General features: G+C 29.6%; 2 protein-coding genes across 3 annotated transcripts; one reads left to right on the top strand and one right to left on the bottom strand.

Annotated features, from left to right (window-relative positions):
• Window positions 1–1,900: 1,900 nt before the first annotated feature.
• On the bottom strand, window positions 1,901–15,193 carry LOC124933653 (trafficking protein particle complex subunit 8). Of its 2 annotated transcripts, none has more exons than XM_047474087.1 (28): window positions 14,842–15,193; window positions 14,662–14,756; window positions 14,058–14,157; window positions 13,804–13,908; window positions 13,502–13,664; window positions 12,543–12,660; window positions 12,367–12,429; window positions 12,180–12,260; window positions 11,937–12,031; window positions 11,694–11,844; window positions 10,953–11,039; window positions 10,441–10,560; window positions 10,238–10,366; window positions 10,058–10,155; window positions 9,845–9,968; window positions 9,270–9,377; window positions 8,859–9,000; window positions 8,307–8,414; window positions 8,104–8,164; window positions 7,918–7,993; window positions 6,472–6,657; window positions 6,240–6,350; window positions 5,503–5,667; window positions 5,194–5,352; window positions 4,428–4,661; window positions 3,769–3,930; window positions 3,242–3,366; window positions 1,901–2,672 (listed from the first exon to the last, which is right to left on the bottom strand). In XM_047474087.1, the coding sequence occupies exons 1-28, from the start codon at window positions 15,002–15,004 to the stop codon at window positions 2,114–2,116; spliced, it is 3,888 nt and encodes a 1,295-aa protein (XP_047330043.1). In that variant the 5' UTR covers window positions 15,005–15,193; the 3' UTR covers window positions 1,901–2,113. The 2 variants fall into 2 exon arrangements, with proteins under 2 accessions (XP_047330043.1, XP_047330044.1); XM_047474088.1 differs by having other exon boundaries at window positions 1,901–2,669; window positions 14,842–15,192.
• Window positions 15,194–19,524: 4,331 nt separating this feature from the next.
• On the top strand, window positions 19,525–20,356 carry LOC124935882 (NDR1/HIN1-like protein 1). The gene has a single exon (XM_047476315.1). The coding sequence runs from the start codon at window positions 19,589–19,591 to the stop codon at window positions 20,222–20,224; it is 636 nt and encodes a 211-aa protein (XP_047332271.1). The 5' UTR covers window positions 19,525–19,588; the 3' UTR covers window positions 20,225–20,356.
• Window positions 20,357–26,984: the final 6,628 nt, after the last annotated feature.

The raw sequence follows: 26,984 nt of genomic DNA, 5'->3' as shown, positions 1-26,984 counted from the left end.
CATTGGAGATCGGTTATAAGATATATATTTATTTAATATTTTATTTTTAATTTAATTTTAAATTTTTTATAAATATTTATATATATTCATATTTTTTTAATTTCTATATTTCAAATAAATTATAAATAAATTTGTATTTAATATCATTTTATATAATATTTTTATTTTATTTTTAAATTTATTTATATTATTTAATTTATTTTAAAATTATTATTAAGAATGGCTGATTTATAATCAAGATCTCTGTAGAAAACAAGCGGAGGCGATGAGACTACAAGCGGAGGCGATAAGACTACGTTATTACGTGAAAGCGGATTAATTTAGAATAAATTAAGCTATTACATTAATAAATATTTATGTAAAATAAAAATATAAAATAATCAGCATATTTTTATTATTTCAAATTATAATTATATATATATATATATATATTTAAATAAATCTATTATAAATCTAATATAAATAAGAAATATTTTATTTAATAATTATAAAATAACAATAAATACGAGAATAAATAAAATAATATTAAAATTAATTAAATTATATTATAAAATTAATATTTATATTTAAAATATTTATTATATTAAATTATAAGATTTATCATTTAACACATTTTATAAATTTATTTGTTTTTTATTAATATTAAATTATTTAATTTTTTTAAATTAATAATTTTTTTATTAAACATATAAATATTATAAAAAAATATTAAAATTTATTTATGAAAAAAATATTAATATAATAATAATTTTATCTTATATATTTAAAATCTTAAATTTAAATTTATTATATAAATATATAAAAAAAAATTAATTATACTTTAAAAATCTTTTTATATTTTTGTTTTAGATAAATTTTAGGTTGAAAAAATTATTTTTAATTTAATTTAGTTTTTTTTTATAAATATGTGTATTTACATTATAATTTGATTATTATTTTTAATTAAAATAATATTTATAAACATGATTTTATTTAATTTTTTATAATTTTTTTACTTTCATATATTTAAATGTAAATTATTTAAAATGTTTTTAAATTATTTAAAAATATTAATATATTTATTTATTTATTAGTATTAAAATTAAGGTTTAAAAAGATAATAAATTAATAACATTTTATAAAAATAATAATTATATTTTTAAAGATTTATAACTTTAATATATAATAATATATATAAATAAAATAATGTAATTAAAAAAAGAAGAAGTAAATTTAATATTGTTAATTTATAAGTTTTTAAATAATATGTTTTAAAAAAATATTAATTTTAAAGCTATAATTGATTTAAAATATTTGTATATAATATTATCTAAAATATTATTAATATATCCAAAATTATTAATTTGGTGCCTTACATAATATAATATAATATAATATAATATAATATAATATAATATAATATAATATAATATAATATATATATATATAATATTTTATTATGTATTTTTTATTAAATATCTTAATAGTATATATTTTATATATTTATTTTCTAGAATTTTAGTAAATATAAATTTATTATATTTTGACTCGTTTAATTATTTTAAAATCTATTTAAAAGAAATATTAATGAGTATTTCTAAACATTTACAAAAATAAAACAAAAAGTTATTTTAACAGAAATGATGATTTATTAGTATCTATAATGATTATACATTAGATTGTTTTTTATTTACTCTTTTAAAAAAATATATATATACTTAATTAAAAATATAGTTTTAAATTTAAAGCTTTTAATTTTATGTAAAAAAACTAAAGTAAAATCTAATATAAAAAATTGAAATATATTTTTATTTGATTAATTTTAATTTAATCAGAACTTAAATCTAAATAAAAATGATAAACAATCACGTCTCCACTTTAGTGTTCCCAATAAAGATAATATTTTTCAAGTCATTATAACTATTTATAAGAGAAGAAACATAAATAATAGATATAATAATTTAATCTGTTTTCCTAATAACAAGGTTTTCTATATTTAAAGTTTCCTTCTTTTTTTATTTTTTCTAATTCTTATATTTGTCTTAAAACACACACACTGACTGACTTCAATAACACAAAATGACTAAACAAAACAGAAACAAATCAAATAGAAAATAACACAGCAAAAAGAATATCAAGAAGATTGCAATACCGTTAGATAATAAGGATAGCCTTGGCATGTCCCGGAAGGACCTTCAGCATCGGATGATGATTTCAATATCTTCCATCTCAAAACATAGTTTGAAAGATCATACGTCCCTGGAGAGAACACACACACCTGAAGAGGCACTTCAGATCGAGACATCGGTTCCAGTTTTATCAACGTTGAACTCGTCCCTGACCAGAGTATAGGCGGAACACATTCTCGCAACGGTTTCCCTTCTCCTCCTACACCTACGGTTCCTAAAACATCAGAACTCGTGACTTTATTAGCTTCGTTGAGTAGACCCAGGGAGATGTCGTGCCACCCTCCTTCTGTAGAAGAACCGGAATTTGCTGCGTCGTCCAATGTGTTGTTGGAGTTCACATCCAATGTGTTGATGTGAACTGAGGCAATACCGTCTGTGGAGGAATTGTTTATGGTCATCTTTAGGTCTATTTGACAAAAGGAACCCGATGATGAGAAGAAGTTGTGGGTTATCGTTCGAGGGCCTTCCATTAGCCAACATATAGGGCTTGCATCATTCATACTGCTGTAAACATACAAATCAAGGCATTGTCAAATACCCTTACTTTATTCTTTATAATATTAAGTAATAAAAGAGCTCAGGTTTCTAAGTTTACGGGGATCTTTCAGAATCTCTTTTACCCCCATTCATGTATTCCCTGTTTGTTGCTGATAAATAAATAAAATCAATATCTTCCTAGCAAAAGAAATGGTGATTTGTCCTAGATAATCCAAATAAACCACTTTTTTTTTTACGTCAAACAAGATTTTCTACAACCTAGATCAAACATGCTCTAAATGAAAGAAAACTAGAAAGCCTTGAATTTCCTATGACTGAGCTCCTAGCTTAAGATATTGTTGCCAAACCAAAATGTAATAAAAGTTAGAATGTGCAATGAAACAACCTTTGATAACAAACAAGTCACAAATAAAATTAAAGAGTTAAAAAACTTCCTAGCATGCTGGCCAACAGATTCAAACCTACCCACCCCCTAGAAAGAGTGTGGGCAGATGTCCAAATCACCTAGAACGGACCAATAGAACAATTTAATTTTTATTTTTATTTTTAAATTATGCAGAAAAAACAGATCTTGCCTGCTATGACATGCATGGTGAGAGAAGAGAATGGATGATGAGTCTGGTTCATTGGGATCATTGGGACCACTTTCATTCCATTGTGGCAAAGAGATCAATATGAAGTCAACCGCGTTTGATTTATCCTGGCCAAGAATTAAGTTAGGAAAATTAGCCCCAATACAAACAAACTTGAAAAGTCTTTGTCATGGCAAGACTTTCATAGTAAGTTAAAGAATATCACTAGTTAAAACTGTAGACTGAGTTGGGCCTTGTTTGATCTAGGGTTAATTTGAGTAATGAAATGACATTAAGGGTATAAATGTATCATGAATAAATCATTTTCATTTTTTTTAAATAAAAAGTATATTGGTTGATAATTTGAATAATGTGATTGATGAGTGATTGTTGATTAGATAGTGGATTATTTGGAAATAATCTCAAATAACCCATATCATCCAAAGCCTGGTGTTTCCTTTGCAATGGATCAAATGGGGGTAGTAAACCTACATGACATAAAAAAAAAAAAAAAAAAAGTGATGATCAACCTGATCAGAGATTTGCTGGTGGTGCATCCTCTCATGATGATGGAAATCAAGTAATGGCGACTTGGAAATGTTGAACAGAGCTTTGTTGCTGCTTTGGCTTAATCTGACATCAGCCTTTTCAGATGAAGAGATTTCTTTGGAGTCAACAGGTCCCCTTCTATCCTGAAACATAAAGCTATATTTAGCAGACGTGTATAAAATGCAAAAAGCTTATGAAATTTACAGCTTTTATAGATAAAAGAAAGAAAAAAAGGTATCCATGGAAACTAAAACATTTTCAACACTTGATGGATTGGATGAGGTAATTAAAAGCGTAAAAGCAAAAAAGAAAATTGTCATGCTAGGAAAAGAAAATACTAGCCTCATTGGAAACACTTTTATTTTTGTGTCTCCAAGTTTGGAAAACACTTTATTTTTTGTTTGTTTACTATTTCAACGCGTAAGCATATTATTTCAGATACATTTCTGAAATAATCTGTTTCCTTGAAAAAAATAATAAAAAATTTATTGGTTATTTCTAAAACTAGTCATGTGAGATGTAGAGTATTAAGACTGGTTATATAACACAAGGGGAAAGAGATGTGAGTTATCTCACTAAGGATCCAGGGCATTGCTAATAAGAGAATACAATATTGGGAAGTTCAGTTCCTGAAACTTACCTTAAGCTTGAAAAAACATGATAGTGCTTGGCCAGCATATAAAGTCTCTGATGGGAAGATTCTATCAACCGGTTGAAGTAAATTGATCTCCCATTGATTTCCAACTGATGACAATTGATGAAACCCAAAACTCTGTGAACTGGTCCTGTTGACAACATCCATCCGAACAAGAAGTTCTTGTAACCTTGATGGGCAAGGGCTTATTTGGAATGATAGGTCCAATGAAGGTAATACCTATCAAAGTTAGATGTGTTAAAGTGGTAAGCATACAATATCAAAGCTAACACTCCAGTTCATGAAAAATTCTACATTTCAACTGAAAATTTTGAAATCAACAATATTATTTAAAGCTCCATTATTGTGAATCATCCTTCGTTAAGAAATACATACACAGACACATATATATATATATGAGGTATATGAAGCAAAGAAAAGCTAAAATAATTCATCTAAACAAAATCAAGACACGTAACAATAAATAAATAAAATGGAGAGTAGTAATTGTCATATTAGTACTAAACAGTTAAAAAAGAAATCATAGGAGGAAGCAAAGTAATTTATTTTAAAAAAGGTCAACTTTCATCAGATAAAAAGTGCGCAAGAAACGTTCAATGGTAAATGAGGAAGCAAAGTAATGTTTTTCAAAGCAAGAATACAATAATAATAAAAGGAAAAAATAAATCTTAGCCCAAAATCATGGCATATTATACACAATTATGTACTGTAATATATAATTCCACATCTAAAAGGAAAAAATAAATATTACCTCCAAAATATGATGCATGCGTAAAGTACGATATCTCATGATACTTGATGAATCCTCCGTCTCATAATATATTGTTATATACAAGGAAATCTTCCCAGGTGCAGCAGCCCGAAGCCAAATAGGCCATAGGAATGGAGTCGTCCCATAAATTTTTGAATCCTGATATGTAATCAAAGGAAGATAATAATTATCTGACAACATTAGTATCTTCCTTCTCTCTGTATCCACACAAATATCAAACATATTTATTCCTAATCTACAGCAGGCTAAGTTTTGAAAGTAAAATTCCAAACAAAAATTGGTACAAACCTCAGGAAACACAAACACTGAATCCAATGTCTTATTACTTTTAGATGGTGGATCACTTTCACCAGGACCAGCATTCTTCTCTAGGCAAGCGGGGTATTCCACATCCATATCTTCCCGATTCCCTACAATGAGAAATCTTGGATGACTGATTTTCACCTTCAAGCTCTGGCAAAGGTAAGAAATAGAAGACAATAAGTATGTCAACCAGGTCATTCTAACCATTACATGCTTTAAAATGAGATCTTGAATGAATAAACTTGTTTTGTGTATGCATATGTAAGTTAGTACAAGAGGAATGAGTTCCATAGTCAGATGAGACGTATTAGACTAAATTGGTTGTTCATAGTAGATGTGTTATTGTAGTGTAGTGTCATACAAAGAATGTGTTGTTAAGGTTATTGGAGAACTTATGCTTGCATCAATGACTGGGTATGGTGATTAAGTGGTATTTGAACCTTTATTAATTCTAGTACCAAGTAACCTCCGGCATTATGGTCACAAATTTCCTTGGAAATAAAAAATCGTATGTGTTGCCAACCACCAAATAGGAAACAAAACAGATTAATTATGCATGAACAAGCCTTTGTTTTCTAGAAGGTAAATACTCCTATTCACCCAGAAAACAGATGTTCGCATAAATGGAAACCAAATGAGCTTGTGATCCATAGTGGTCTGAATAAGCTACAGTATGATGATAATGACAATGATGACTAGTCTATATAGCTTAGAGTTTGTACCTTAACAGGAATTTCTGATGTGTTGGTTAATACCAAAGAAAGATGCCTTATGTCTCCAGCGTAAACTGTCTTAGGTAGGTTCCGAATGAAGCCCTCAAGTTTGGGTAGGCTCTGAACATTGGATAACATGTATAATAATTAAAATTGTCAAAATTACATATAAAAATAAAATAAAACTATGGAAATCAAAAACCATGGTCCAGATTCTAGAGAGAAAAGTTAAAGCACATACCTTAATTACTAGGAACTCTAGGTTATTGCCTGTTGCCTGCCCAGATTTCCCTCTTCTCTTTTTAGGTTTCTTCCTTGCTAACTCATTTTCCAGGTTATAATAGCCAACTACGGAACCTGAGAGTTTCCACCTGACGCCAATTACTTTTAGGGTGCCTCTAACTTTTGGGGTAACAGTAAGCTCTGCCTGAGAATAGAGAACAAGGATATGAGATTTTGTGCAATTAGCCTAGACACTATGTACCAATTGACTATATTACTTAGTGTTCAATTACAACTTAACTTGAACACAAAGTCCTTACACAACTATACCATATCTCCCAGTTTGGTCTGTTCTGTCTTTTGAACATGATGACAGAAACTCGGCAATTGGGTCGCTCAACATATGCATTATTTGGGAAGAAAAGATAATAAGTTTGGAAGGTTGTCATCTATTGTTACCATTTACAGAGTGGGAATTTGGGGTAAGTTTCTGTAACGATCTAATGGTTAAGAAATGGGACTTGAATCCCACATTGGAATTATGGGGTTCCTATGTATGGTTTAATAGCTCTTGGGTTCTCCCACCTTAACAACTAGCTTTTAAGGTGTGGATCTCCTAGGAGTTGTTACATTGGTATCTGAGCGGGGGAGTTGCCCAGAATATTGGAGATTGCCGGGGACCTTGCCTGCATGGACGTCGGGCGGCTAAACTTGGAAGATTGTAACGATCTAATGGTTAAGGAATGGGACTTGAATCCTAGTTCTTGGGTTCTCCCACCTTAACACCTTAATGAGAGATAGCATTGTGGATGTCGGGCGGCTAAACGTGAAGGATTGTAATGATCTAATGGTTAAGGAATGGGACTTGAATCCTAGTTCTTGGGTTCTCCCACCTTAACAGTTAGGTTTTAAGGTGTGGCTCTCCTAGTGGTTGTTACAGTTTCCCAATTGGTTACTTTGTAAGGAGTGGGGGTTAGATATAAGCTGTTATATTATCCACCTTAATGAGAGATAGCATTGTGGACGTCGGGCGGCTAAACGTGGAGGATTGTAATGATCTAATGGTTAAGGAATGGGACTTGAATCCTAGTTCTTGGGTTCTCCCACCTTTACAGCTAGCTTTTAAGGTGTGGCTCTCCTAGTGGTTGTTACAGTTTCCCAGTGAAAGTGAATCTAATGACAATGTAAACGCTAAAAGAAGAAGCTTCATGTTTAAAAGAGCAAAACAAAATAATCAAGAAGAAGGGAATGTGCACCGGATGGAACTAGTTCGAGCTTATCGGAATCTAACTTTCTTGTATTTTCTTTTTTTATTCTTCACCCCTTTTGTTTTCTGCAAACTGATTAGGAACATTTCTTGCATTTCACTCTCGATTTCAATGAAAAGTTGACATTTTTTCAAAAAATAAAGTGCACAACAAAAGAATGACACTAAAATATACATCAAGCAGAACTTAGTGTTCACCTCAGTAGTTTCACCTTCCCCAAGTAAAATGTCAACTTCAGATGCTGTAAATGGAAGATTCCCTGACCCGGGCTCCCTGAAATTTGAAATCAGTTATCTTCTTAAAAATGTGCAAGTAAAATATGAAATCACAACACAGAGACATCTCTAAAACTAATGAAGAATCTAATCAAGGAAACTACACACCCACTAGTCTCTGACTGCCCAAAATTATCATTTTCCTGCTCATTAGTTGAGGTCTTATCATCTGCATAGCATAGAAGAAAATTAAACATTGAAATATGGTGAAAAAGAGAAATGACAAATTCACAAACATGGCTACAAAATGCTTTTGAATCAGAAGAGCAACTAAAAAATATGTCAACTCAAAATAAAATTAAATAGTTTACCTGATTCTGTTTCTTCAGATGACAAATGCTTGCATATAAGGGACACACTAGAGATGGAAATTGGTATAAAAAGTGGATTGCTTAATCTAATCACGACCTTGATTGGTTCTGCAAGGGAATGAAAAAGGCATGTAATCTCTCTTATATAATACACTCAATGAAAATGTTAGAAGATAATTCGAGCGTGTGAACATGCAAAATAAATAACATGTGAACATCAAATAATTTCCTAGAAACAAGATGAACATGTGTTGCTATTAATTAGTAATACTACTTTCATAGTTCTGTTCTGATTTCAGTTTTGTATGACAAATTGTGATCTCATCATCTATGTGAAATTTGATGTTTCATCTTTTCAGTGGGGTTTTTTGTTTGCTGTATCAGATGCGGTTGATTTGTGTCATGATAATGAAATATCTTATACAAGAATCCCTACAGTTTGATATTCAAAGGACTATTATGAGGATATGAAACAAAATGTTGCTTACATTAGACGACATCCAATGAACATATAACTAGTTAAACCATAAAATGAATCAAACAAGTTCATACCCCCTACTACGCAGATGCTTGATTCCTTGAGCTTTTTTGATATGGTCTTTGATTGTAAGTTAAGCCAATTAGTTTTAGTTGTAGACAATGATGGAACAAGGGCCTCCTCCATAGACTGCCAGATAGACTCTTTCACAGAGACCTGGAATTTCCAGAATCAAATTGGATCCATAGTCAAAAGCTTTCATGACGCACAATTAACCAAAAACATGAGATATTGAGTATGGTAGAGAAGGGAAACACAGCCACTTAACAAAACATGCCACAGAGCAAGAGATATTGCAAAGAAATAAAAGGAAATACCAAAGTAAAATCAAAGGGCAGTCATAATATGTTGCAAGGTAAAAGTTAAAGCAGCAAAGTGTCACTAACTGCTGTCAGAAGATGCCATTTAAAATAAATTCAACTTACAGCATCAGGTGAGGCAAAAGTTCGGTGATCCTCAAAAACCACCTTAAGTGATGTAACATCAATGACAGGCAACTGAAGCCTTGGTACATTAAAAGTTTTCCCTGTTTTCTGTGTCAAACAAAGAAAAGAAAAAAGGTTTTTAATTCAGCACCACAACTGATCAAATAACAAATTAACAAAGTCCTGCTCCAAGATGAAATGATACATAAGCTCAAATCTCGAGTTCTTTGTTTGATTATACACTAAGGTATTTAAATTCATTTGCAAGTTTTACCTCATCTATAAAGTGAAATGTCCTTCAATTAGTTGTAAATTATTTATTAGTCATTTTCTGTATAAATTACTCATAAAAAACTTCTTCAAGGAGATTCAAAAGAAATAAAGCAGGACATCTTCAGTAATCCATTTGTGTAAGACAATGTCACTCAATTGATACTGCATGGAAGTTCAGAATATATAACTCTGCTTACTGTAGGATTCAAAAGAAAACATTTAATGTAATAAATTGCATTCAACCCCCGTGACAGTTCAAAGAAAACAAGGACGGTGAGCAGAAAACTGTCATTCTGGTTTACCTGGACAATTTGAAAAAAATCCCTCAGGATCAATTCTTGAGTGGACTTTGACTGATGGCTACATGCCAAGACTTCCAGCATATGTTCAACTGCTGCATCAAACAGCCCAAGGAATGCATACCACCTGTTTCATGTATTACATATGTTTAGGCACCTACATTGCCAACATGTTCATCATTTGTCCCATTCTGCAGCAGGTTATATTTTACTTACTTTCCAATATGAAAATAAATATGATCTCTTATATGGCTCCAAGTAGTTCCTCTGAGTACAGTTAGAGCACATCTATATGTCCGAATTGCATGTTTTACCTGATGATAATGATTTACAAAAGATTACAAAGATGACAGAAACTGTGGAGAAATGTGTTCTTAATTAAGAAGGGATAGGTACCTGGTCAGATTTTTTATACAGATCGCCTGAAAGAACAAGATGAAATCCATACTTCCGCAGCATGGGTGGCTTTGCAAACAAATAGCAATAAGATGCTTGCTCAAGCATCACAGCAGAATGCAGAGGCTCCTAAGAGGAATCAAATGTCAGGAAAAAAATAAGAGATGCTCATTTGTGCATGACAGAGAAAACTAGGGTATTACATCACCAGAAATACGGAAATAAATGGTAGCGGCCTCTTTATACTGATCCCTTGTCTTCAGCATCTCGATCCACCAAATACCACACCTGGTAGCATTTCGGTGACCAGATACAACTATTTTCTGCATAAATAATAAATGAGAATTTGGTGAATAACCTATTCAACTGTGACAAGTATAGGATATAAGAGGAGGATACAAACAAAAGATGCAGTCAAGTAATTAGGGTGCAAAACTATTTATCACACAAAAGAATATTCTTTCAATTTCTGACAATTGTCCAGCTAGTTAGAAAATGAACTGGTCACCATGTTCGTATTCATGGATCTTTATCTGAAGTCACACAAAAGGTTCTGCAGAGCTGACAAACTTTAATCAAGTCATATGCCAAGACACGGGAATGGATTTGACAAAGATGTTAGAGCTCACATAAATATTTACTGAATAGACCAAATGTTTAAAAGTACTGAGGTAAAGGATATGCGCAAAAGTTACTAAAAAATAGTACCACTTACTAGGTATGTGTTGAACGCAGTCTCCATGCAATACTCTGCATCCTTTCTCGATTGATCCAACATGAAGTATGAAAGCCCCATCATTTCCTATAATAGAAAATAAGACATGCAAGTTGCTAACAATATTGTAATAAGCACAGGAATATAGCACAAATCAATAAGAAAAAGGGTAGTAATACTCAAATAAATGCAGTGGAACAACATGATTTCATAGATGGTGACAAAGGATTACAATAAAATACTTATAAACTAGCATATAGTCTTTTGAGTTTCACCAGGAATCTGTAAGGAGATCCAGTACACATTCCACAAATACCACCCACATAAATGAAGGAAAAACAGATACTTTTGACTTGAAAACTTTAACTTACTCCACACATTATCTGATCTTCCATAAGACATTATGCTATCTTAGAGGTGAAAAAGCAGGGTCATCCTAGATAAATGTTGCATAAAATGAATTTCGATATAATCAGACATTTCTTAGAATAGAGTTGCTTACTATATTCGACACTGCTCAATGAAACCCATCATTTGTAAGATGTGTATCAATTAGAATCTGGAAAATGAATTTCTAGAAAAGAGAACATGTTTATGGTAGCATTAGTCAGGAATAAGTGTTTGGGAAAGGTTATTTACTATAAACATCATAATCACTCCAGCTACAAAAATGCAAAACAAATCCTGAAATCTAAAAAAGTTAAGCTTTAACAAAGCAATTGAAGATGCATATCAACCAACCTGTACACCAGCATAACGTTTCCATGCTTTGTCAAGCTTGTAATCTGTAGAGAGTAGCCGGTAGTTTGACAAAGCGAGTTCATAATCCCGTAACATGAATGCGTAATCACCCAATACTCTGATTTGAGATTCCGTGGAGCTAGGAGTGTACCTTCAATCATAATTGCAGAAATAAATAAAAAAACAGAGTGGAGAAAGATATTAATTAGCAACACTAAGATGTATACAGTTGCAATAACATACATTGGACCATTTAGGTTGTCTTCTGTTTCATCTTTGCCTTTCCTCCACCATAAATTTTTTATTTGATTTCTAAAACCTCTCCTTGTAGTAGAGACCTTAGACAACAATATCAATTTAGAATAACAAATGGGAATGAACGTGAACATTCTTATGGATGTGCACAACTAACTTTCTCTTTATCTTTTACAAGGGTTTGCCAGTATCTATTGTTAAAACTGAAACATCAAATCCAGAAAATAATACCTGCTGATTAAGTATACGAATCGTTTGCTCCATTTGAGGAATGATGTGCTTCGATGAAAGGTCGTGCATCATACTCCTTAACTGTTTCAAACCACATAAAGTTAATAAATTGGTCTCAAACATTTGCTAGAAAATGAGCATGCATATGATTCAGTTCTTCTCCAACATGAAAAAGTTAACAAAGAACCTCATCCATATCTTCAGGACCGAGGAAGCAAGCATGAGCCTCACCAGGTGATGGATTTGCTTTCTGTTATACAACAAATAAATAATTTTCACGTCATCTAGCAATGCAGACATGTAAAAGTTTAAAGATCATGCGAGAGAAGGGATAAAAAAGGGAAGGTGGAGAAGACAGTCTACATTATATGGCCAAAGGTTTTGTTGTACTGGTAACTTTTCCTGGGAGGAGTTAATGCACAGCAATCTACAATAATTAGAATCAAATGCAGTCCTCATTTCTGCCAAAATTTTGACAGCACTGCAAATGGAAAAAAAATAGGTCAAGCAAACAGCAGATGGATCTATTATAAAGCACAAAAAAAAATATGATAGCAAAATACACAATCACCTTATGGGAAATGACCACACAAATATTTTTTTTGTTTATGCATTCAAATTTATTCCAAAGAATCTAGAAATTAATATTTTCATAAATTGTTGCATATTTTATACAGGTTGCCACCTTTCTGGCAACAGGATGGTATCAAAACAAAATGGTAGCCAGTTTGCCAAAGTGACAAAAACTCAACAAAATATAATTTGTGGAAGAACTGTAATTGAATCTCATATTAGAAACAGTACATAGTTCAAGACTAAAAACAGGGAATACAGTGAGTCCATTCCATAACGGTATACAAGAAAGTGTGGTGCAGCAGGATACACTTGTATGTGAGTGCTTTAATTTGAATATGAAAACGGCTATTACTTAATGTTAACATATGTGAGAGATATAATTTTAATTTTGAGAACCTTTGGGTACTTCAAATAATGCCCAAAAATGCTCACATGACATGATTCTTGAAACATTAATTTTGTTGCAAAGCTAGAACTGGGCCCATGGTAAATTATCAACTGGACATGTTCCATCCCCTACAAAAAATTCTCCTCCATTACCAGCATTGCTGACATTGATTCCTTGGAAGAGTTATTTGTGGAACAAATCCGAAAGACAATGTAACTTCAAACTAGCAGTTAACATCTAGAGTCATTTTACTAATTGACAGTGTTTTCAAGAATATAAATATATCAAACTCCCCAAGCTTGTTAGTTTATATCATAGCATGATCATTAGATGACAAGAAAGGAATTAGTCAATATACTTCTCTTGTGTGCCATCTTGGTTATCATGCAGTAATACGTAATGCTTCGGAATCCTTGGATCCATAGCACCATTACCAAGAAGAGAAGGCAACTTATCGGAGGAAAAGAGGTCAGCAAATTTTTTGATAGGATCTTTATCATTTGAAGACACAACCACAAGACCTGCAAATCAATTTGACAATGTGATGCAACGGGATTATACAAAATAAAAGGACCTTATAACAAGGCTTTATGAAACAAGCTCCAAGTTACGTAGATGGCCTGAGAAAGAGCAAGAGAATGGAGTAGTATATGCGCTTACATGCAACAGGATAGTCAAAAGCTTCGTGGTCAGAAAAAGAGACAATCTGTACTAGCTCTTTATTGAAAAATTCAAACCATGCTGGCATCAAATCATTTTCCGGGGCTGCATAGAAGCAAAACTTTTGAGGTCACAGTAATGCAAAATATACAAACTACATCACCTCCACTTCCAAGATGAAAGGGGTGAATTCCTTAGAACCATTGTCTTACTATTATATATATATATTGAACTGGAGCGGGCATGTCACTTACTCGTGAGTATAGTTTCAAGTTGCAATGGATCTGAGAACAAGTTGGAAGATTCTTTTTCCCCGGCATTAGTAATAGTTTGTCTCAATTGCTCTTTAGCCGCCTAATTCAAAACCATTTTTCAGCAATAAGAAACTTGGTTTGCAACAGAAAGAACAATGTGACCCAGTGGAATGTAGAGATCATCTCTATATCCACATTGGTATACACAACATATCTACTTCTATTATCACTTGCTAATTCAACGATCTCACTTGAAAAAGCATACAATTGTAACAATTCTATAGGCCTGATTGTGAGAAACCTATCATGAACAGTTCCTAGGAAATTATGACATGCTAATATAGAAGTCGTTATAGGTTATGTAATGCCCTCTTACTAAGGAACACTTAAAATCTAGCTCATTTCGTTGAAAAATACTATTGACAGGATTATCATACAGTTTAACATGGAATTTAAATATATTTCCAAATTGGTGCACCATCCATGACAATCATCTTAATTCCAAACAGAGAAAAATATTTGACTACCACATTGTTCATCTTGATCATTCACTCCTAAATCGATCATTCACTATGCTCACAGATAGACAGAGCGAGAGAGATACCTCTATATCAGGCTGACGAATGTCGGAGGCATAGAACAGCCGCAGTTTGAATTTATGAAGTCTATACGGTTGATCATTCGCTGTCCTCACAGGTACTGATTTCAAAAAATGGAGAAGTCAATAAGATATCTAAATGAAATATGAAGATTTTAGGCATAGCAATAGAAATAGATGATTTACCATCAATGTTACTGAAATTACAGAAAGGACTAAGCGTTTCGATTAAACTGAGATCATTCTTTTGAAAGCTCTCTTCAACAAGGTCGGTTCGAAGAACCATAACCACCGGAGTAATCTGGTCCAATAGCATCTGTCCTAGAGGCGAGTTGGCCGGATCCATCATTTCTTCTATCTCCAATTGCACAATCAACGCCGCCTCCGTGCGGCGGCGAACAGCAAGAGCTGCCTGAACCGCACTCAATCACAAGGTCAACTAGAAGACTTTCAGAATCGATCGGAGTTTCTACCTCCGAAGAGCAAACAATCGCAGATTTACTGATAATCTCTTCTCTGAATCTCAGTATTTTCACATAACCATTTTCAGGAACAAGATCGACCCGAATCCGAACCCGAAGCGTTTCCGTTTCCGTTTCCTTTGCCGTTAAGTACTAACGTCTCAATTTTGTTAACTCTTGAAACGACTTTTTTTTTTTTTTTTAAGTATACACTTTTAGATTAATTTAGCATGATTTTATATTTGAAAAATTAATTGTTCATTATAAAAGGATAAATCAAAATTAAAATTTTATCATAATATTAGTTGTTCTTCTAAGAAAAAAATGATAAAAAAACAAACAGGTCTTTATTTTTTCCGATAATGAAAACCCAATTAAATATTTTAAAATGGATTACAACTTTTTTTTATAAAAGAATAACTTATAAATTATTATTTTAGTTAATTTTACACAATAATTAAAAAAAAAAATCATGGATTTATTGAAGAATTGGTTGTGTTCATCTATTCCAATGTGTAAATTTGTTACATTTTCTATCTTTTTTATATTAAGGGATTGTTCGTATTTAAATAAAATTATTTTTATTTAATTTATTATATTTTATTTGTTTATTGAAAATATATAATATTTTTTTTAACTATAATAATATTCTTTCTAAAATATACCAGGGTGATTTGGAATAGGAATGGGTGTGGCCTTAGCCTCTTTGAAGGCCCAATCAAAATTCAAAAACTTTATCAAAAATATGGCTTTAGATACCAGACTTTTTTATATTTTAATTTTACACTTTAATATATTAAACATATAAATATATTTAATATTATTATATATATAATATAATAATTTATTAATTATTATCATTTTTCTAAAATTTAATTAAATTATAAATAATAGTATTTATATATATATATAATTATTTTATTACAACCAATCAATAACATTTAAACTAAAATAAATATATAAAAAAATAACATTTAAACTAAATAAATATAATTCACATAAAAGTTTATATTATAATTAATTTTATAATTTAATTTAAATTTTATTAGTTATTAAATATAATAATTAAAATATTGATTTTTTTATATAATATTTTTAAATAAAAATAATGATACAATCATTTATAATAATAAATTAATTAAAATAATAAATAAATATTAATGATATTAAAAATATCAAATTCATAATTTTATTTTTAAGTAATTAAAAAATTAAAATTATTTTTTATCCTTATTCTACATTTTTAGATTATATAGTATATGACACACAATTATAAAAACATATACTACTGTATCATTTTTATAATTCAAAACAATCAACAATAATTTATTCTATAATACCTTTTTATTTATATCATTTACTTATATTTCTTACAATTTATACTCTATTTATATCTCATATCTATATAATTTGTTATTGGTATTTTTATTTAGAAAATTCCATCAAATTTATAGGTCTCATATTTTAATTTAATTTAAGGTATTTTTAATAAATTATAATAATAAAATCAAAATCTGTACAAGTATCTTAAGCAAGACAAGAATATTATCCCTTAAACTATCATTATAATTTTAAGAATATATTTAAATTATATATTATTATTAAGATTTCCGATCAGAAGGAATATTATTATTTGTTGTTTGTCTAACATTCAATCAAAGGCTTAAAATTAATGTGGTTTTCAATTTTAATGAATGGTAGCATTAATTTAAATATTAAGACTTCAAGTTTGGATTAAAACACACAAATGTTGATATAAAATAGACCATACATAGACAATCAACCATCTTCAATTTTCTTAATTTTTACTTCTAAAAGTCTTGGAAGTCGATTATTGTTATCTCAATTTTTAAATTAAACAACTAATTAAGTCATCATATAAAAAAAATTGTTCCATTTTTGCAACAAAGTTTTGTATATTTCTTCATCAGTTTTGAGATTATTGTTAAACACCTCACAACGTTTTTATTACATTTAAAAAATTTAAGATTTTAGGTTCAATTTCATTGAACATGGGCTATGTTTATGAATATTTAAAATAAAATTTTATCATTTAAAGAAAGAATATCTCAAAGTAATGTTTTTCACTTTAATTTAAAACATTTTCAGTGAAAATTTAATCGTAATTATTAATATAATGGTTATGAATAATTATAAAATTGAAAAATGTAACAACATTATTCTTTTTTCACATCTATAATATTTTGTCTGTAGTATTGTAATGGAGAAATTTCCTATGAGTTGATTGATGATGATATGAATATGGATTCTAGTGATTGTAGTTTTCATGGATGGAAAAAGATACAAACGTAAGGGCCATCATAAGGTACTTAGTGGAAAACAAGTGTCTAAATAAAGTGGTTAGGTAATTAATCACCACAAAATACACATGTAGTTATAAACTTTTTCTGTTTTAAGTTTTAATTATATTTATTATAAGATTTTTCTTTTGAGATTATTGTATATAATGTTTCTGTGTTGGAAAGAATGTTTACACAAGAACATGTGTTTGAGGGAATCGTTGAAAGAAATAGAGTTGATTTCTCTAAAATATAAAATAGGGTACAATACCGCTAAAATTTCATTAAAAAAAATATATAATTCATTTTAAGTTGCAACAAAATTTGTCAAAAATTGTCTGATATAACTCAAGATAAACATTCAAAATGATCACAACTATTTGTGATGAATAGAAAAAACATATATACATAGATTGACTAATCACATTGATCATTTTGGTGTTGATTCTCACTTGCTTTGGAGAACATGGTTCAAATCTCAATGTGTTACGAAGTTATCTATAGAATATTGTCTCGTAAGTAAGATCGACACCGAAATTTGGGGCCCTAGTCCGAAAAGTAAAATTCTTATTTTTTTTGTTTGTTTAACTTTATGTTATATTGAAACCAAGTTAATATAGTTTAATTGGTTAAATGTTTTAACAGTGCTATTAAAGTTGTGAGTTTTACTATTGTTTTTTTAGGGGGTCGGAGAGGCTATAGGAGGATGTCTAACTCGCCTCACCCTCAATCCGATCTAACTTATAATGTGAATGTGGACATGTTTCTGATCAATATATTACTTAATTTGCAATATTAGTATAATGTATGTTGGACACAAAATAATAGCATTTGGTCAATGAATCACACTTTAAAATTTCTATACCAAACCAATATATTCTAGAAAAAAAGGTACAAGGAAATGGAAAGTTTGCACCAATGCTTTCAAATTTCTATGTTCAATATGTAGAAGGTAGATAAAGTGTCGTCCAATATTAATACACTTCAAGTTCTAATGGGACCCCCACCTTACCTTCTGCATCATGCCATTGACGTCTAAACTCTCCTCAATTTTGTAAGAAAAAAAATACATTTTTTTATAGTTAAATATTGCATAAATAATAGTGGTCATTTTTTTCTATAACTAGTAATAGAGTAAAAGTATATCAACCTTTCACACTTGGTCTAAATATATATTTTTGGGACCATGGTAATAAATAAGTATTATAACTAGCTAGTTTATACAAGTTTTCTTTTACAAATACAACATAGTGCATGAATGTGAATTCATTATATAAGTGAAAAATATTCCAAGAATCGAATAAAGGATTGAAAAAAGATAAAAATTGAAAAAAAGTGTCTAAAAATTTAAAGGTAACCTTAGGTTAAAGTGAGAGTTCAATTTTCAATCGAAATGACTTACTAATACTTACTAAAAAAAATCAAATTTAAACGAGATTAAGCTGTCCCTAGGTAAGGCCAGAGCCAGCTCTCCCAGAAAATTATATTAACATTTAACCTACTAAATTATGTTATGTTTATTAAAAATAATACAAACTCATTATATTTATCTAATATAACATAAAATATATATAAAAAAATCCACTTAAGCAACCAAATCTTAAAATCTTTACTAGACGAGATCATGTGAAATGTTTAACTTTATATATTTAAATAAAAAAAGAAAAATATTATTAATTAACTATAAAAATAATTAATAAATAATATATTTTAATTTATAAAATTAACACAACACTCGATAACATTATCGATAAATCTAAAATTTGTCACTTCTCAAAGCGTCGCCGACGAAAAATAAACCCTAATCGAATTACATCACTCGTTTTGAGTCCAATTCGTCTTACGAAGAAACATCAAAATATCGCTTCCGAAGGAAAACATATAAACGCGGATTTTAATTTGTGTGTGTGAATGATATAACCCTAACCCTACCACTTTAATACTCTATGGTTAGTTCTACAAACAAACAAAGTCAACAATAGCCATTTCATGAATAATTGTCATTTTCAAAAAAATTAAAAAAACAAAACCAAAATTTACGTTAGCCGTCCAAAAAGGATTACATACATGCATAAACTCTAATCCACTCCCTTTTAAATACAACTCTCAAAAATCCAATACCACTACCACCACCACCACCGCTCGCCGGAAAATAAAAATAACCGTCAAAAAATGTCCGCCGGCGAGAAGGAGTGCAGCCACCACAAAGGAAACAGAAACAAGAAATTCCGGCGAATCTTCTCCGGCTTCCTAATCTTCTGTTTCATAATCCTCGTAATCTTCCTCATCATATTAGCCGTTCTTCAACCTCATAAACCTCAATTCATAATCCAAGATGCAACGATCTTCAATTTCAACGTCTCTGCTCCGAATCTCCTCTCATCGAATCTTCAAATCACGGTTATATCTCATAACCCTAACGATAAGATCGGGATCTATTACGATAAGCTAGATGCGTACGCTGTGTATCAGAATCAACAAATTACTTATTACAGTTCAATTTCTCCTGTTTATCAAGGTCATAAGGATACGAATGTTTGGTCGCCGTTTCTGTATGGCGTTGATGTTCCGATCTATGAGAATAATGGATTTGCACTTAAAGAGGATCAGTCTACAGGTAGGATTGAACTTTTGATTAAATTGGATGGACGTGTTCGTTGGAAAGTTGGAGAAATCACGACGTTGAAGTATAATATTCATGTTCGTTGTTTGGCGTATATAAATTTCGGAAGTAGTGCTAATGAAGGAATCTTCGTCTCCTCTGTTGAGAAGTATCAGATTCAGAGGAGATGCAGCGTCGGCGTTTGATCGGAATTTGGTTTCTCCGGTGGTTCTGTTAATTCCTTTCTTTTACTTAATACGTGATTATTAATTGTATATTTTAATTAAGTTAAGGATTTTATTTGAAAATAATGATCCAATATATTCAAATAAACGGGTAAGTTTAAAATAAATAATATGATTAGTGCAGTTCGTTATATTATAACTTTGTTATCTGTATACTTTACCGAATGTTTTCGTAGGTAAAAATCGTAACTGTTTTTTTAATACCAAAATCTCGGTATAATACACATAACTAAATGTGCAAGCGGTTTGATTTGGTTGGTTTATTGACCGAAATAAACATCTAAATTATTTACATCGATTTATTAAGTTTCAAACTGTTGGTTTGGACGATTTGACTCAACGGCATTGAACCGACTAATCGAACCATTATGCTCGGCTCGGTTAGATAAAAAGAAACCTTAATGAATTCAGTTTGGTTTAAACGATTTAAACAGTTACTTACACAGTTACACCTTATAAATAACTTAATATTAATTACCTACCTAGATTTCAGTAAGATATTTATATTATATAGTTAATACTTTCTATTTTGATTTGATTATTTTAAATAAATTTTTATAAATAAATTAACAACAAATCTTTTCAGAAAATAAATTTATTAGAGTAAGAGAAAAGGTTTTTTTTTTTATGGTTGAGTCTCAATATGTTAAAATAAATATTAAGACTGATTGATTTGTTTATATGTTTAATTTTGTTAAAAAAATATTGGTGGATCTATAGTGATATATCAAAATTTTAAAAAACTTATTGTCACTGTTAATCCCTTTGTTTGCTGAGTACTATGATAATTAATTGAATATTTTAATTAAGTTAAGGATTTTATTTCAAAATAAAATCCGACATATTCAAATAGACGGGTCAAGGTGGCAATAAATAATATGATTCTGACTTTTCTAAAATAAATAGTTAAAACTTAAATACTCCTAACATTAAAATAAAAATAAGGCCATTTTTTTTAATAAATTAACATATATATTAAAAATCGAATTCTCAATCAGTATTTTGAATATCAATTTTTCAATTTTTTACGATATACAAAATAAATCTAAACAACTTCAAATACCGTTAACTTATTATCATGTGACATTTATAATTAAATAAATATAAATAATTTAACTACCGAATTTCAGCATAATGATGAGTTTGACTACGGAATTGCAAAGAATTAATAATTAAAACTCTATATTTGCTGAAATTCCGTAGTTAAATTATTTTTATTTATTTATTTATTTACAAATATCATGTCGATAATAAGATAACAACGTTTGAAATCGTTCAAAAAAAACCTCAAATTATGTAGATGAAAAAATATGTTTGAAATTCAGTTAACTACCGATAATGAGCCATAATTTGATAATTTGTTTATATTAAATAACATCGCAAACACAAATTAACCACATAGCAGGTGGAAGGTGAAGAAGTCGAGAACAAGCACTGTCAAAATAATGCAAATAATAGAAACCAACAAAGACATTACTACAAATTAAGATTTTTAATATTCTTAAAAAATAAATCATCTTAAAATGGATGGTCACAATTCTCAATCGTGCTAAAATGGAAACTCAATTCCTCTTCAATTTGTTTTAAGAAAATAATTACTTAGTGAATTTGAATACAGACTCTAAGACTCTCTAAGTTTTTTTTTTTAACACACTAAAATTCTATTAATATTTTTATAATGTTTAATATTATATCTCAATTTATTTTAAACACACTAAAATGTCTTTTATTTTTAAACACACTATAAAATCATTATATATTAATAACTTTTAAATTTGTTTTAAAATTGAATCTTCAAAATTAATACCAATTAATTTTTTTAAATAATTCAATATTTATTTTAAAAACACGTTTTAAAAATAACTCTTAGCCATGAATATATAAAAGTTATAAGTTTAGAAACTGGTAAAGTTTGTTTCCATATATATTTATGGAGATAATGGACAATTATTTGTTTGGAGTGGAAAATTCCATGTGGGTGTGCATGATACTAATATATGTTAGTTATAATGTCATTTTCTTTGTTTCGTTTTCGGATGTGTAACCTTTTTTTTCTTTTTAATTTGTAACAAATGGTAGTTTCGTCACTTTCTTGACAATGTATGCAAATACTTACTTTAGGTAAGGAATATTTGCATAATCAATTATTTTATCAATTTTAATATCAATTGGTAAATCATAAATAATAAATGTAACCAAGTCGGTTTTATAATATATTTAGAGTAGGTTCTATTATGTTAGTTATATTTTATCATATCATTTTAAATTTAATTTTATATTCAACGGATTTGATGTATCAAATATTAAGTCAGATTTACTAATGTTTTGAATATCAGTTAATCAATTATAAAAACATTAATAAAATAAAGTTGATATATTTATAACTTTTTTTAATACATAATAAATTTAACTAAAATATTTCTAATGTTAATCAAATTTGATCATTATTTAAATAAAACATATCTTATTATAATATATTATTTTTTATTATATGAAACTCTATTAACTCTATATTGAAGGGATTTGATATTTTCTAAATTGCTATTCCTTTATCGGTCCTTTCTTTTTTTATGGAAAAGGTTGTTTAAGGATTTGAATGCTCACTCTTACATGATAATATATCAATAATTGTTTTACATTTACAAATTAGAGTTAAAAAAACATTTTAATTAATAATTTAAATTATTTAAAAAGTGATAATTAATTTAATATGACTTATTTTAGAATAGTATAAAAAAAATCATTTTAAAAACTTGTACTATGTGATATTATGGTATGTTTGGAGAAGTGAAATTAAAATTAATATTAAAATTTTAAATATAATTTCACTATAATTGATAATAAATTATAATTTAATTTGGAAAAATGATAAAGTTATAATTCAATTTAAATTCTCCAAACAATTTAAATATACATTATCTATATTATTAAAGAGAAATTATTAGGTGAGGGAATTTGGTGAGGGAATGATGTGGCATAATCTTATTCGCTGAAAAAATTAAATAATTTCTCTCTTTTCTCTCTTTCCTCCCACTTTTACATTTTCCAACCAATGAAGGTGATGCCACTAGGGTTGTAAATGAATCAAATACTTTTGATTCGATTCGGTATTCGTATTCGAATTTTAATATTCGTATTCGTAATTTTGTGATTCGAATTCGAATAAAAATATTCGATTCGATTCGACTAATAAACGAATACGAATACAAAATCAAGATATTCGATTCGGTATTCGCTAATATTCGATTAAATATTCGATTATATATATATATTATATATATATATATATATATATACCGTTTTATTAATTTTAATTTTATAAATATTATTTATTCTAAACCCTAGTACATATTGTAAAATATGTTTTAAAAAAATAGAATCGAATACTCGAATCGGATCGAATAATACGTATATCAATTTCAAATCGAATACGAATCACATTAATTATTCGAAAAAATTTCGAATACGGATACTAATATTCGAATAGTTTCACGAATACGAATCGAATATAGTAATATTCGCTTCGATTCGATTCGTTTACAACCCTAGATGCCACTGTCATTCCCTCACCAAATTCTCTCACTAAATTTCCTCACTCTATCACTCCTCATTATTAAAATATTGGTTTGACAAAACCTATTAGAATATTAACAGTCAAGAATTTTTGTCTAAATGTCGGTCTAGAGGTTAATTTACAAAATAAAAAAAAATATTCAGCAGATTAATTTTTCAAATTAAAAAAAATTAAATATCATACATTAAAATTTTTAAATTATATATATATATATATATATATATATATATATATATATATATATATTAGTTCTAAATGTTAAATTACTAAATTTTAAAAAAAAATATTTATTTAAAATTATAACTTCCCAAATTAAAACAAATTATCGATTCAACACGTTAATTTTTTTTTATAATTAATAAAAAATAAGATATTTTTATTTAGAAAATATATAAAAAAAAATATTTAAGATTATAATTCCGAGTTATAAAAAAGTGAAACTAAGAATTATAAAAAACACAATTAAATTTTAATCTTAAATGATCTACCAAATTTAATAATTAAAATTACGCTCCCAATTTTAATTTCATAGTTCCAAACACATCCTATTTAATAATTTATTTAATGATCTGAATTAATGCAAATGAGTTGTTTTCTCCAGATGGATTAATTTCTTTTAAAAAGTTTAATAAATAGGCCCAATATTAGAGTCCAAGACCTATGCCATCAAGCAGATCGATTTTTTTTTTTCAAAATAATAAAAATAGACCCAATATTAGAGTCCAATAATATTTTTTTCTTCAATTTTGATTTTAATATTTATATTAATATATATATTTTTAAATATATCCTTCATTACCTTTAAAATTTAATAGTTTAAATAAATATGATAATTTATTAATTTCTAATTCATTTTATTTTTAAAAACAAATTTAATTAATTTTTTGTTATTTTTCAATTTTAAAAAATAATAATTAATTTTTAAAACTTATTCTTTTATCTTTTTATATAATTTTTTTTTTTTAATAATCTAACTGTTTTAGTTCTAGCTTAATAATTATTAATTAATTTAATAATAATAAATATATTTTGTAATAAAAACTAAACTTTACTTCCCATTTAAATTATCTAAATTAGAGAAATATCTGGAAAATGAAATTTGGGAGAGAAAATTACGTTCCTAATATAATTCGCTGAAAATTAACAAAAATTTTTTTCTCTTCTCTCTTTATATTTTATCTTTTTTTTTTCAGTAGGGAATTTGACGAAATGACCCTCAAAAGAACCATTATTGCAAAAATAACCTAGGCCAATTAATATTTGCAAAATAACATTTTGAGCCCATCAAATTACCCATTTACCCTTAATATATTTTTCTTTTTCTTCGTTTCCCCATTCTTCGCTCTTCTTCTCCCCGACCATTGGGCTTCCCCTTCCCGCGACTATCCCCCACTCCCCAAGCAAGCAACGCTAGACGATACCCCTCCCCGCGAGCCCCAACTCCCCAAGCAATGCTTCCCCTCCCCGACTCCTCAAGCAACGCTAGACGATTCCCCTTCCCTGACGACGTCTTCAACATTCATCATCATTCAGCCGATGTCTTCAATGCATCCTATATTTAGGTGAATTTTTGTTTTTTCATCGTTTTCCTCTTGCATACTAAGTATGAATGGTTTTAGGGTTTTAGAATTTTAGGGTGAAGAATAGTTTGTGTGAATGATTTGAAATGCTATGAATCTGTATATTACGTCGGCGCAAACTGCACTTTGTGTCGGCACAAACTGCACTTTGCGCACTTTGCGTCGGCGTAAACTGCACATTGCGTACTTTGTATCGGCGCAAACTGCACTTTACGCACTTGTGCATTTGCGCAAATTACACTTTGCGCACTTTGCGTCAGTTTGCGTATGACATTTGAATCTGTGTATATAATCATTGGTGCACTTCTGTGTTTTCATTAATCTAACAAAAATTTTCTTTGCAGATGACACCAACCAAAACTAAAATTATTATTGAGAAGTTTTCTGGCCGTGTTTCATAGAAATCCATTAGCACCAGCTTAACAAGGATAAATGAGAGATTTACTCACCTTGATCTTTTGGATAGGGATTGCAGACCCAATTCCAAATCTATTCAAAGTCCCGACCGTATTTTTCTCAGGAACAATACTCCATCAAATGTTGATCAGGAAAAGTAGCTCAAATTCGAATGAGATAAGCTTCCTAGTCAATGGCGAGGAGGTCTGTTGGGGCATGAAGGATTATGCCTTAGTGATAGGCCTCAACTTTGACAAATTTCCTATGGTGGAAAACAGGGATGTTGAAGAATCTCCACCCCTAGTCCGCAAATATTTTGGGGGTAAAATAATGGTTAGTGACAAAGGTTGAGGCAAGTTTCCTCCAATGCTCCAATAAGGAGGATGCATGGAAGATGTGACTCATATACCTAATTTACTAGTATCTCTTCGCAACTGATAATAAGAGGATGATATTTATGGAAATCTTCCATATGATGGAGGACATGGAGATGTTCCTTCAATTTCCATGGGGAAATGTGTCCTTCAGAGCAACCCTGAAGGGTATTGACAAAAATATGAAACACCTCGGGGAGGTATATTTGGCCAAGAGGGAAACCTGGAAGGGGAAAAGCGATTTTCATGTCATTTATACTATAAATGAGTTCACACTAGCCTTCCAAGTGTGGACCTATGAGGTTATGAAGACATTTGTCCCCAAATTTGCGGATAAGACGGAGCGGCAAGAGCCTATATGTCCAAGGATATTGCTCTATAGAACCTCTAGGAATAACTCCGTCCAAGAGGTAGTCACTGTCCTCCTAAGTGCAATGTTTTCACCAAGATTGATGAGTCTAAGGAGGAGAAGAGAAAGTACTTTGGGGAGGACTTTGAATATATATATGAGAGACTACATTTATGATGAATTCTTTGAAGTGGATGTGAGGAAGAGAAAAAATGAAGATGAAATGATTCCCAAACCAGCCCAGAGGAGACTACTTAATCCCCAACCCTCCAAAACCGCACTAGCCAAGAGGACCTCTCAGTCATTTACTGATGAAACTAGCCAAGATACCTCTCGATCATTTACTAATGAAACTAGCCAATACGCTTCTCGGTCATCTCGGCGAGTCCCTTCTACGACGACTCCTCAAACTAACTAAGACAATTCTGGTGACTCCTCTTCTCCATCT

This window comes from Impatiens glandulifera, chromosome 4, assembly GCF_907164915.1.
Source record: "Impatiens glandulifera chromosome 4, dImpGla2.1, whole genome shotgun sequence".
In the NCBI taxonomy this organism is placed as follows: Eukaryota; Viridiplantae; Streptophyta; class Magnoliopsida; order Ericales; family Balsaminaceae; genus Impatiens; species Impatiens glandulifera.
Note: the sequence above shows the minus strand (reverse complement) of the source record. Positions and strands in the feature narration are given on the sequence as shown.